At 36.1% G+C, this 13,414-nt stretch overlaps 1 protein-coding gene across 1 annotated transcript; it reads right to left on the reverse strand.

Moving 5' to 3' along the window:
- Window positions 1–4,453: 4,453 nt before the first annotated feature.
- Window positions 4,454–6,080, reverse strand: LOC134690497 (uncharacterized). Its single transcript, XM_063550470.1, has one exon. It carries the CDS (start codon window positions 6,026–6,028, stop codon window positions 4,547–4,549), a length of 1,482 nt encoding a protein of 493 aa, XP_063406540.1. The 5' UTR covers window positions 6,029–6,080; the 3' UTR covers window positions 4,454–4,546.
- Between the last annotated feature and the right edge of the window lie 7,334 nt (window positions 6,081–13,414).

Genomic DNA, 13,414 nt, shown 5'->3' on the forward strand with positions numbered 1-13,414 from the left:
AAGTTAAAAACCTTTATTTATTTATAAATAGACATTAAATCTTTTAAATAAAAAAAGCCGCGCAGCATGTTTTATTGACAGTAACTATTCCTGAAAACCAGGTACTGTTACATGAATTGGAAACAATTTAATCTACCTCCACTACCTCCACTATCTGCAAGAATGAAAATATCCCGTATTACTCTTCTGCACAACACAATACAAAAATATAGCCAAATCATTCCACCATATATCACACGCATTCAACGCATTCCCATTTGGACAATTATAATCAACTGCATACACACAATCATAAAAAAAACATGACAGCTTGTCCCATGCACAATACGGGAATAGAACAATCAACTAGACTGGTTGTAAGATGTTGAGTGCAGTGAAGACTTTAAAACACGGCTCACTTATAAACTGCAACTCAAAAACTAGAAACCATCAGTTAAACATTATTTTTAATATGTGTATAAGTTTGTTTTTGTAATTACATTGCAAATATGTACCAGTTATTTTTGAAATGTACAATTATGGTGTACAATGTTATAACATTATACTAGAGTTATTGGTCGCTTTCTCTTTTTCAGATTGACAGATATATGCAGATTTGATGAAGATAGGAATATGCCAAGAGACAACAACCAGAACAAAGAGCAAACAACAGCCGAATGCCACCAATTGGTCTTCAAAGCAGCGAGAAAATCAAGCTCTTAGAAGTGGTCCTAAGCTGGTCCTTCGATGAAATTTTGTACTACTTAAGTGAAAAGACGAAAAATTTAAATCAATTATAATACGTTTCATGGTCATCATCATGAATAAATTGACCTAAACGATATGTCTGTGTTTCAATTTACTAAGGACATGTTTATTAAGTTTAAGATCTTCAAAATATGGGATAGCCGCTTGGTATGCTATTTTCTCTATTTTTTTGTGCTATTTTCACATTTCCTGATCGGTGTGAAGAATATATCTCCTCACTTGTGAACATGATTGGTCGAAATCTACTTGTGACATTACATTTATTTGGTTTTTTTCTGAATTTTCCTATTGTGACGTCATAAAAAAAAGGCGACCATGCCTGATAACGTCACATAAAAAAGTACACAACTTTCTTCAAATCTTTGAAAAGGAAGGACAAACTTTATAAGAGAAACAGATTCCACAACTATAACTCGTGTATTAGGAAATTTCTCCACTCTCAACATTTAGATTTTGATCATTTAAAATGCTCGGCAAGCCTCGAACTTAAAATATTAAAATTCAACTGTCTCGAGTGGAGAGATATCGTTACAAACTTGTTGCAGTTGTGGACTCTATATTTATCGATTGTCTCCTACTAGTTGTGATATTTTGATGGAATGTGGATTCGCATGACGTGTGATAAATATAATATAGGAGACGCATACCCTATCGACACAAACGGTCTCAACATATAAACTAGCAGACGCATACCATATCGACACAATCGGTCTCAACATATAATCTAGTAGACGCCTACCCTATCGACACAATCGGTCTCAACATATAAACTAGGAGACGCATACCCTATCGACACAATCGGTCTCAACATATAATCTAGGAGACGCATTACCTATCGACACAAACGGTCTCAACATATAAACTAGGAGACGCACACGCTATTGACACAATCGGTCTCAACATATAAACTTGGAGACGCATATCCTATCGACACAAACGGTCTCAACATATTAACAAGGAGACGCATCCATATCGGCACAATCGGTCTCAACATACATATAAACAAGAAGCCGCATACCCTATTGAAACAATCGGTCTCAGCATATTAACTAGAAGACGCATTTCCTATAGACACAGTCGGTTTCAATATATAAACTAGGAGACGCATGCCCTATCGACACAATCGGTCTCACCACTTTGGAGTTCTGAGTGTTGATGTCACTGCCGGTGGACGTTTTACCCCGAGGGTATCACCAGCCCAGTAGTCAGCACTTTGATGTTGACATGAATATCAAGTGCATGGTTATATTTATAAATTTCCTGTTTACAATACTTTGAATTTCCGAAAAACTAAACATTTTCTTATTGCAGGAATAGATTACCTAGCCGTATTTGACACTATTTTTTGGAATTTAGGGTCTTCAATGCTCTTCCACTTTGTACTTGTTTGGATTTACAACTATTTTGATATGAGCGTCACATATGATGAGTCTTATGTAGACGAAACGAGCGTCAGGCGTACTAAATTATAATTCTGAATGTACAGTTCAGTTTAAATATGTAGCGTAATTAAGAAGTTATGAATAGAATAGGAAAAGACTACTACTGTAATATTGAAGTAAAAGTATAAGAAAAGAGATCAAAGGCATATTCAAACTCATAACCCGAAAAAACATGTCGAGAAAAGAAAAGCAATCAAAGGCCAACTAACAGTATACCAAACATAACATAACACTAGAGGCTCCCAGTGGGCTCTCAAGAGCCTGTGTCGCTAACCTGTATTTACTGATGCTTTGAAAATCATGTGAAATTAGGTCAAAACATAATTAATAGTTTTAAATATTATACGATAATATAATGGTATCTAAGATAATAACCAAAAACTGCAAAATATCCTTAAAAGAACCAATTCAGGGACAGCAACCCCAAAACGGGTTGTCAGATTTGTCTGAAAATTTGTCGACAGATATATCTTAATCTGATTAACATTTTTACTCCCTAGCAGATTTGCTCTAAATGCCTTATTTTCACAGATATAAGCCAAACACTGCATTTTACCCCTATGTTCTCTTTTAAGTCATGTCGGCCTTCTTTGTTTACAGGCGGGGTCATCCGACACAATGTTTAAACTAGATACCCTAGTGAATGTATGTGGCCCAGTTGGGTGAATTTGGTCCAGTAGTTTCAGAGGAGAAGATTTTTGTAAAATAAACAAAGTTTACGAAAAAAAAAAATAGAATGAAATGACTATAAAGAGCAATAACTCCTTAAGGGGTCGACTGACAATTTTGAAAATGTCGACTTATTTGTAGATCGTAATTTCCTGAACATTATAGTTTTTTTTACAGTTTATCTCTATCTATAATAATAATCAAGATATTAACCAAAAACGACAGAATTTCCTTAAAATTATGATTTCATGGTCAGCAACCTAGCAACCGGTTGTCCGATTCATCTGAAAATTTCAGGGCAGATAGATCTTGATCTGATAAATAACTTTATCCAGTCAAATTTGCTCTAAATGCCCCCATTTTAAACGATATAAGCCAGATCTACATTTTACCCCTGTGATCAATTTTTAGCCATGGAGGCCATTTTGGATGGTTGGCCGGTTCATCGGACACAATTAATGAACTAGATACCCCAGTGATGATTGTGGCTAAGTTTGGTGAAACTCGGCCTTATAGTTTCAGAGGAGAATTTTTTTGTAAAAGTTGCCGACGACGGACGACGAACGCCAAGAGATGAGAAAAGCAATTTGGTTCTATTAGACCAGGTGAGCTAAAAACTAAAGACTTAGCAACACGAAGCCCACCAAACACTACTGGTGATATAAGGTGTTCCAGAAGGGTGAGCAGATCTGTTTTCACATGTGGCACAAGTCGTGTTACTCCTGTTAGACCATCATGGTACAAATTAACGAAATAGTATAAATCGACAGCCAGGGATTATATTTCAAATGTTAGTATTGTTCAACAGCTTGTCATGAAATAATTATTTCCGTCGCAATATTTTTGTCTTGCCTACCGACACCATACTACAAACAATATAGTCATATTTCTAATGTCAAATATCAATAAAATGAAAAACGACAAAGATCAATTCAAAAAATATTGTTGTATCGTACTTTTAATTCAAAATTAGTATCTTTCCTGACTATCAAAGTAGTCTCCTTGATTAAAAATTGGTAAATTGTTCAACGCTTCGGTGAGTTTCAATTAAACCAATGCTTTAACTATATCAAGGCATTGAGACACTAGTTTTAATGTTCTATCATCATGGCTTATGAAGTAATTTTCTCTTATTGTGAATTGAAGATCTGGAAGAGCTGTTAATTTCACCCTGTCTTTTTGGAGATAAAGAACACACAAAACTAATATTACATGACAGTAAACAATAGACGGAACATATATCAAGTTGAACATTATATGTAGCATTGTCAGTTATGTTGGTTGGTTACCCGATCCTGCTCCTCAGAAGACACCTGTCGTGTTGCTCACACAAGTTAAATCACGGTATAAAATAGAGATATATCATAATATTTCTTATATACTAGTATAAGATTTGTTCAACGGATTGTCATGAAATTGTTATTTCAGTCTTGATAGTTTTTTCTGGCCTTATGACACCATACCACAAAATATATACAGCCATTTTTGTTAAAGAAAATCAAAATAAAGGGGGAAAATAAAATAAAAAAATAACTCAAAAGATATAATTGTGTTATACTTTTAATTCAGAATCAGTATCTTTCGTGACTATTTACGTTATCTCATTGATTCAATATTGGTATTTGAATGTTTCGGACTATTCCACCTATATCAATGCCTTTACTATTTCGAGGCATTGATATACTATTTTAAGCAGATATCACATCCTCGCGTATGCAGTATCTTTTTCTTATTGTGAGCTGAAGTTCACGAAGAGCCGTTAATTTCCCCCTGTCATCTCGAAGAGGATGAAAACATAAAAATAATAATACATGACAGTAAACAACGGATGGAATACGAATCATGTTCAAAAATCTAGATAGCCTTGTAAGTTCTGTCGGAACTAAAATAAACGGATGGTAGAAAACAACATCTTGAATTAATAGATTTTTACACGTATCTATCAAACCCACCCGCCGTTGCATTTTGTCGAAAACTGTGTGCTCCTTCAAGCTGAAATGACTGCCTATTGAATAGCACGGTATTTTATCTGGAGTACACTCAGATAGGCAGTAGTTTATTATATAAATGCATTCTTTGAAACGTTTACATTGATACAAATAGGACGCAAACAATAACCATGAACCCAATACATTGGAAGATAATGCAATCTTGACGGTTCCTAATACAAAATGGTTCTGTTTGTAGAACGATTTGTTATTTCTTATGAATTTAATATGTGATTGTATGCATCGATTGGAAATCGTAGATATCGCATATTTTCGAAATGTTTTGTCTGGAAAATTAATACAACATGTTAAAGCACGCTTCATTGGATTAAAATCCAATAGATTGAAAAAAGAAGAGGTAGCATTATGAAAATGACTTCCAAAATAACTGATGCATGGCAATGCGGAAGCTGTCAGTTTGATCTCGTGCGCATTTCTAGAATCTAGTCTATACTCTTGAAAGGTCGACGTATTAAAAATGGCATTCCATGGTGAGATATAGATACGCCGCATTGTATTCAGTAATGTTACTTGTTGGTCATCAGCGAATCTATCCTCAAACAGGTTGTAGTCTGGGATAAAATAATGAAGACATGTTTTGTTTTCTATACAGTAAGTTAATCTTCTGAGGCACTTCAGAAAACAAAAAATAATTGATTCGGGTTTCCATTCTGAAGGACATGACTCTTCACTTAACCAAAACATTATTGTTTTCAGAAAATATGAACAAATGAGATCGCCATGTTTCGGTTTGATTATGTCCGTCAAAATGATTTTTAATAACGCATAACATAATAATTGAGTGTGTGAAAAAGAATAAATCAGTTGTTTTTCTGCAATAGAAAATGAAATTCGCCATTCTAGGTTTTCGTTAGGTGAATGTTTATTTCCAATAGGAACAAGTAGAACACCATTTTGGACTATTGACATAACCAGTTTGTTATCTGGCCACGTAGATCTTGGTCTGTAAATCCAAGGTTGAGCTGATGTTATCCATTCTTTACATCTGAAACTGTATGCGACTTCACAAGTACCATCTGGATCAGATAAGCAAGGACCATGTATAATCATGCCAGTTGTAAACAAGTGTTCCCTGAAACGTTTGCTTGAGAAAAAAGTTTCTTCTCCTAATGTACATAGCGTGCTACTGAAAATATCTAAGAAACATTTTCTATCTTTCATCTCGGTAGACAACTTTAATTTCGTAAATCCAGGTTTTGTGTCATTTGTTTCCATTGGATGGATTATATGTCACATTATTGATATTCTCATATACAGGAACACCACAATACACCATCATCGTATCGATATCACTGCCTCTTGTATCTAAACCTTCTGCTTTACTTCCACTGCTTATGAAGGAGACCACACCATTACCATTTTGAACATAGTACATTACCGTAAACATACTTCGTCTTGTTTTCCCAACATCTTCTGAACCAACAATGTTACATAAGTAATGGTAAAATTCAAGTGAAAGTTCTTTCTCTGTATGATTCATTATTACAAAAAGTCTAAAATGAAAGAAATGAATAATCCAGCTATTGATTAAGTTTGATATGGTACTTGACCTTTGAACGTTTAAGAATTTATTGATATCAGTTTAATTATAGTATTCAAAACTCAATATAAATTTATAAAATGTATTTTATAAAATAATCTCTTTTTGATATTCTCGTCTGAAAATTTACATGCAGACGCACCATCAATCCCCCTTAGAAAATATAAAGTCTGACACATATTGCTAGCGGTCCATTTCTTATCTTGTTTCTTTTCGTAAAGATTTAGATGTTTGAATGAATACTAGAAAATATTGCTCTCTTTATAAATTCATAATAAATACATGTACCAGGCTTAAAATGTTGAACGCTAGTCGCGCGTTCCGTTTAAAAAGACTCGAATAAAATAAGAAAACATAGATAATAGACGCCTTTTGTGTTATCCAAAGATGGTTGTCTAAGGTTTGCATAGAAGGACCTAGAATTTAATGCAACATAAATACTGAGGTCGGTGAGTGTTTGGAATCTATATGATAAACTGGAAATAATCGTCATTAGGTCCGCGCGAGAGATCAAACCTTATAAGAGTTTTTAATAGTTCCCAATCGGTATAAGTAACGTTCCTGTTGTTCGCATTTCTGCTTTTGTGTGGACTATTGTTTGTCATTTCGTTAGTTTTATTTTTTTTGCCGTGGCATTGTTCATTTGTGGACCTGTGGTTTTGTATATGAACAATATGCATGCTTGGCCATCTGATAGGATACAGAAAAAAAACGAATTAAGCATTCTATAAGAAGACTGTCAAGACCCTAAGGGTTCTTTCTGAACGATGATTTGAAGAACCACAAACAAAACCTGTTCAAAATTTGAGAAACATAGAAATGAAAAAAAAACTTACCTCTCTTTAACGTTTGTATAATAAAGTACCGATTGCTGGTGCCAACTGTGTTCTAGTGCACAGTTAAATTATATAACATATGAATGACTTTGACCTTTTAACATGGTTACAAACTACTACTACTACGAGCGTCAATCTTTATTACATTCATTGCTTGTTTCTATTTTATAAAGATAGTCGATCTGAAACCACTTGAAGATACTTGAAACTGTTCTTCCATATCAACTTAATTGAGTATCAACTGGGAAGAAAAGTTCTCAAAAATTCATTACGATTCAATAGATTTGGATTATGTATTTTAAGGGGTCATCCATAATTGTCAACCTTTTTCCAAAGTGTAAAAAACGTACACTTGGGGGGAGGGGGTTAAAAAATCAACATTTTTACCGTTCGCTTTTTTTTTATATATATTTCCGAAATTTATTTCGTTTCCGTAGGGAAAGTCGATGTATAAAATCGAAAATTGTCTTGGGTGTGTTTCTCTTCTTATTTCATCTTTATTATTTTCACTTGTTGATATTTATTTCGATATCATAATTCTCCTCAATCAGGACTGAACGATTAAAAGATCAAATCATATGAAAACTTAATCTTTCAAAAATTTAAACTTGTAAAAAAAATTAAACAAAAAGTTTGCATGCATTTCTCAGTACCCCTGATTGTCAATTTCACCTGCTTTATTATAGATCGTTATCGTTTCACTCTGTTTAATAAACAAAATCGATGGAAACACTAAATTCTTTGAACGTTTTGATTTTGACAAGACGCCATTTTATGAAAAGATTTTAAACTTGTCCTTCGATTAATTTCCTTGTAATGCATTCCAAAATAGTAAACCAGTAAACCGGAAGTAAACTTATTTTTCTTAGTATAAGCCTCCTTTATTTAGGAGTACCTCCATATACAGTTTAACCTTAATATCCAATATAAGTACACAGTACAGTATATATACATAAACCATAATAGTACCATGAAAAGGACCTTTTAAATAGAAATACAGGCGGGAAATTTGAAAATCAAAATGTTTTAAAACATTCCATTTTTATTGATTGCTGTCTTGTGCTCTGATTCCATCAACAACTTTATCAATGCAATACATTATAACCATGCATTTCCCTTTCTTTGATTTTTAGCATAATTTATGTGCACTTTTGTTAATGTTTCGCATGCTCTAGGTGCCCTTTTTCATTGGAGTTACCTTTCCCACTGTGTGGTAGGGGAAACACTAATTCTTTGTACTCTTTATTCTGACAAAACACAAACATCACAGATAGATGTCATCAAATAAAACAGTCAGATATGTTTTAGTTTATTTTCAATGCCAATTTCTATATTAAACTAAAATATGATAAACAGGATCTGGTTTTTATTGAGAATGATTGATTCTTTTCTCTTGAAATCTGAATATGGTCGATGTACACTTTTTGAGGGAGGGTGGGGGTCTGAAAAAGTGTATGTTTTGTATTTGGAAATAAGCTAAGTTGATAATTATAGATGAACCCTTAATAAAATAAGAATACACTTAACATTGCATTAGATTTGAAAACACAATATTTTTCATTTGTTCTTTGGAAAATATGTTTGTCTTTATCAAAACATTTTGTTTTTGGGGATTTTTTTTGTAAATTACTGATACATTCTGGAACTTGTGTACACTTGCGCCAAACTAGAACATATCTTACAATGTTTTGTATACACAGCCATCCAGAGCACCTGGTGGAATTCGTGTTGCTCAGTATTAAGTGTTCTATGTTTTGTATACACAACCATCCAGAGCACCTGGTGGAATTCGTGTTGCTCAGTATTAAATGTTCTATGTTTTGTATACACAGCCATCCAGAGCACCTGGTGGAATTCGTGTTGCTCAGTATTAAGTGTTCTATGTTTTGTATACACAGCCATCCAGAGCACCTGGTGGAATTCGTGTTGCTCAGTATTAAGTGTTCAATGTTTTGTATACACAGCCATCCAGAGCACCTGGTGGAATTCGTGTTGCTCAGTATTAAATGTTCTATGTTTTGTATACACAGCCATCCAGAGAACCTGGTAGAATTCGTGTTGCTCAGTATTAAATGTTCTATGTTTTGTATACACAGCCATCCAGAGCACCTGGTGGAATTCGTGTTGCTCAGTATTAAATGTTCTATGTTTTGTATACACAGCCATCCAGAGCACCTGGTGGAATTCGTGTTGCTCAGTATTAAGTGTTCAATGTTTTGTATACACAGCCATCCAGAGCACCTGGTGGAATTCGTGCTGCTCAGTATTAAATGTTCTATGTTTTGTATACACAGCCATCCAGAGCACCTGGTGGAATTCGTGTTGCTCAGTATTAAGTGTTCAATGTTTTGTATACACAGCCATCCAGAGGAACTGGTGGAATTCGTGTTGCTCAGTATTAAATGTTCTATGTTTTGTATACACAGCCATCCAGAGCACCTGGTGGAATTCGTGTTGCTCAGTATTAAATGTTCAATGTTTTGTATACACAGCCATCCAGAGCACCTGGTAGAACTCGTGTTGCTCAGTATTAAGTGTTCTATGTTTTGTATACACAGCCATCCAGAGCACCTGGTGGAATTCGTGTTGCTCAGTATTAAATGTTCTATGTTTTGTATACACAGCCATCCAGAGCACCTGGTGGAATTCGTGTTGCTCAGTATTAAATGTTCTATGTTTTGTATACACAGCCATCTAGAGCACCTGGTGGAATTCGTGTTGCTCAGTATTAAATGTTCAATGTTTTGTATACACAGCCATCCAGAGCACCTGGTGGAATTCGTGTTGCTCAGTATTAAATGTTCTATGTTTTGTATACACAGCCATCCAGAGCACCTGGTGGAATTCGTGTTGCTCAGTATTAAATGTTCAATGTTTTGTATACACAGCCATCCAGAGCACCTGGTGGAATTCGTGTTGCTCAGTATTAAGTCTTACAATGTTTTGTATACACAGCCATCCAGAGCACCTGGTGGAATTCGTGTTGCTCAGTATTAAATGTTCAATGTTTTATATACACAGCCATCCAGAGCACCTGGTGGAATTCGTGTTGCTCAGTATTAAATGTTCTATGTTTTGTATACACAGCCATCCAGAGCACCTGGTGGAATTCGTGTTGCTCAGTATTAAATGTTCAATGTTTTGTATACACAGCCATCCAGAGCACCTGGTGGAATTCGTGTTGCTCAGTATTAAGTGTTCTATGTTTTGTATACACAGCCATCCAGAGCACCTGGTGGAATTCGTGTTGCTCAGTATTAAATGTTCTATGTTTTGTATACACAGCCATCCAGAGCACCTGGTGTAATTCGTGTTGCTCAGTATTAAATGTTCTATGTTTTGTATACACAGCCATCCAGAGCACCTGGTGGAATTCGTGTTGCTCAGTATTAAATGTTCTATGTTTTGTATACCCAGCCATCCAGAGCACCTGGTGGAATTCGTGTTGCTCAGTATTAAGTGTTCTATGTTTTGTATACACAGCCATCCAGAGCACCTGGTGGAATTCGTGTTGCTCAGTATTAAATGTTCTATGTTTTGTATACACAGCCATCCAGAGCACCTGGTGGAATTCGTGTTGCTCAGTATTAAATGTTCAATGTTTTGTATACACAGCCATCCAGAGCACCTGGTGGAATTCGTGTTGCTCAGTATTAAGTGTTCTATGTTTTGTATACACAGCCATCCAGAGCACCTGGTGGAATTCGTGTTGCTCAGTATTAAATGTTCTATGTTTTGTATACACAGCCATCCAGAGCACCTGGTGGAATTTCGTGTTGCTCAGTATTAAATGTTCTATGTTTTGTATACACAGCCATCCAGAGCACCTGGTGGAATTCGTGTTGCTCAGTATTAAATGTTCTATGTTTTGTATACACAGCCACCCAGAGCACCTGGTGGAATTCGTGTTGCTCAGTATTAAATGTTCTATGTTTTGTATACACAGCCACCCAGAGCACCTGGTGGAATTCGTGTTGCTCAGTATTAAGTCTTACAATGTTTTGTATACACAGCCATCCAGAGCACCTGGTGGAATTCGTGTTGCTCAGTATTAAATGTTCTATGTTTTGTATACACAGCCATCCAGAGCACCTGGTGGAATTCGTGTTGCTCAGTATTAAATGTTCAATGTTTTGTATACACAGCCATCCAGAGCACCTGGTGGAATTCGTGTTGCTCAGTATTAAGTGTTCTATGTTTTGTATACACAGCCATCCAGAGCACCTGGTGGAATTCGTGTTGCTCAGTATTAAGTCTTACAATGTTTTGTATACACAGCCATCCAGAGCACCTGGTGGAATTCGTGTTGCTCAGTATTAAATGTTCTATGTTTTGTATACACAGCCACCCAAAGCACCTGGTGGAATTCGTGTTGCTCAGTATTAAATGTTCAATGTTTTGTATACACAGCCATCCAGAGCACCTGGTTGAATTCGTGTTGCTCAGTATTAAATGTTCTATGTTTTGTATACACAGCCATCCAGAGCACCTGGTGGAATTCGTGTTGCTCAGTATTAAATGTTCTATGTTTTGTATACACAGCCATCCAGAGCACCTGGTGGAATTCGTGTTGCTCAGTATTAAATGTTCTATGTTTTGTATACACAGCCATCCAGAGCACCTGGTGGAATTCGTGTTGCTCAGTATTAAATGTTCTATGTTTTGTATACACAGCCATCCAGAGCACCTGGTGGAATTCGTGTTGCTCAGTATTAAATGTTCTATGTTTTATATACACAGCCATCCAGAGCACCTGGTGGAATTCGTGTTGCTCAGTATTAAATGTTCTATGTTTTGTATACACAGCCATCCAGAGCACCTGGTGGAATTCGTGTTGCTCAGTATTAAATGTTCTATGTTTTGTATACACAGCCATCCAGAGCACCTGGTGGAATTCGTGTTGCTCAGTATTAAATGTTCTATGTTTTGTATACACAGCCATCCAGAGCACCTGGTGGAATTCGTGTTGCTCAGTATTAAATGTTCTATGTTTTGTATACACAGCCACCCAGGGCACCTGGTGGAATTCGTGTTGCTCAGTATTAAATGTTCTATGTTTTGTATACACAGCCACCCAGAGCACCTGGTGGAATTCGTGTTGCTCAGTATTAAATGTTCAATGTTTTGTATACACAGCCATCCAGAGCACCTGGTGGAATTCGTGTTGCTCAGTATTAAATGTTCTATGTTTTGTATACACAGCCATCCAGAGCACCTGGTGGAATTCGTGTTGCTCAGTATTAAATGTTCTATGTTTTGTATACACAGCTATCCAGAGCACCTGGTGGAATGTTTTGTATACACAGCCATCCAGAGCACCTGGTGGAATTCGTGTTGCTCAGTATTAAATGTTCTATGTTTTGTATACACAGCCATCCAGAGCACCTGGTGGAATTCGTGTTGCTCAGTATTAAGTGTTCTATGTTTTGTATACACAGCCATCCAGAGCACCTGGTGGAATTCGTGTTGCTCAGTATTAAATGTTCTATGTTTTGTATACACAGCCATCCAGAGCACCTGGTGGAATTCGTGTTGCTCAGTATTAAATGTTCTATGTTTTGTATACACAGCCATCCAGAGCACCTGGTGGAATTCGTGTTGCTCAGTATTAAATGGTCTATGTTTTGTATACACAGCCATCCAGAGCACCTGGTGGAATTCGTGTTGCTCAGTATTAAATGTTCTATGTTTTGTATACACAGCCATCCAGAGCACCTGGTGGAATTCGTGTTGCTCAGTATTAAATGTTCAATGTTTTGTATACACAGCCATCCAGAGCACCTGGTGGAATTCGTGTTGCTCAGTATTAAGTGTTCTATGTTTTGTATACACAGCCATCCAGAGCACCTGGTGGAATTCGTGTTGCTCAGTATTAAGTCTTACAATGTTTTGTATACACAGCCATCCAGAGCACCTGGTGGAATTCGTGTTGCTCAGTATTAAATGTTCTATGTTTTGTATACACAGCCACCCAGAGCACCTGGTGGAATTCGTGTTGCTCAGTATTAAATGTTCAATGTTTTGTATACACAGCCATCCAGAGCACCTGGTTGAATTCGTGTTGCTCAGTATTAAATGTTCTATGTTTTGTATACACAGCCATCCAGAGCACCTGGTGGAATTCGTGTTGCTCAGTATTAAATGTTCTATGTTTTGTATACACAGCCATCC

Source organism: Mytilus trossulus, chromosome 11, assembly GCF_036588685.1.
Source record: "Mytilus trossulus isolate FHL-02 chromosome 11, PNRI_Mtr1.1.1.hap1, whole genome shotgun sequence".
NCBI classification, from domain to species: Eukaryota; Metazoa; Mollusca; class Bivalvia; order Mytilida; family Mytilidae; genus Mytilus; species Mytilus trossulus.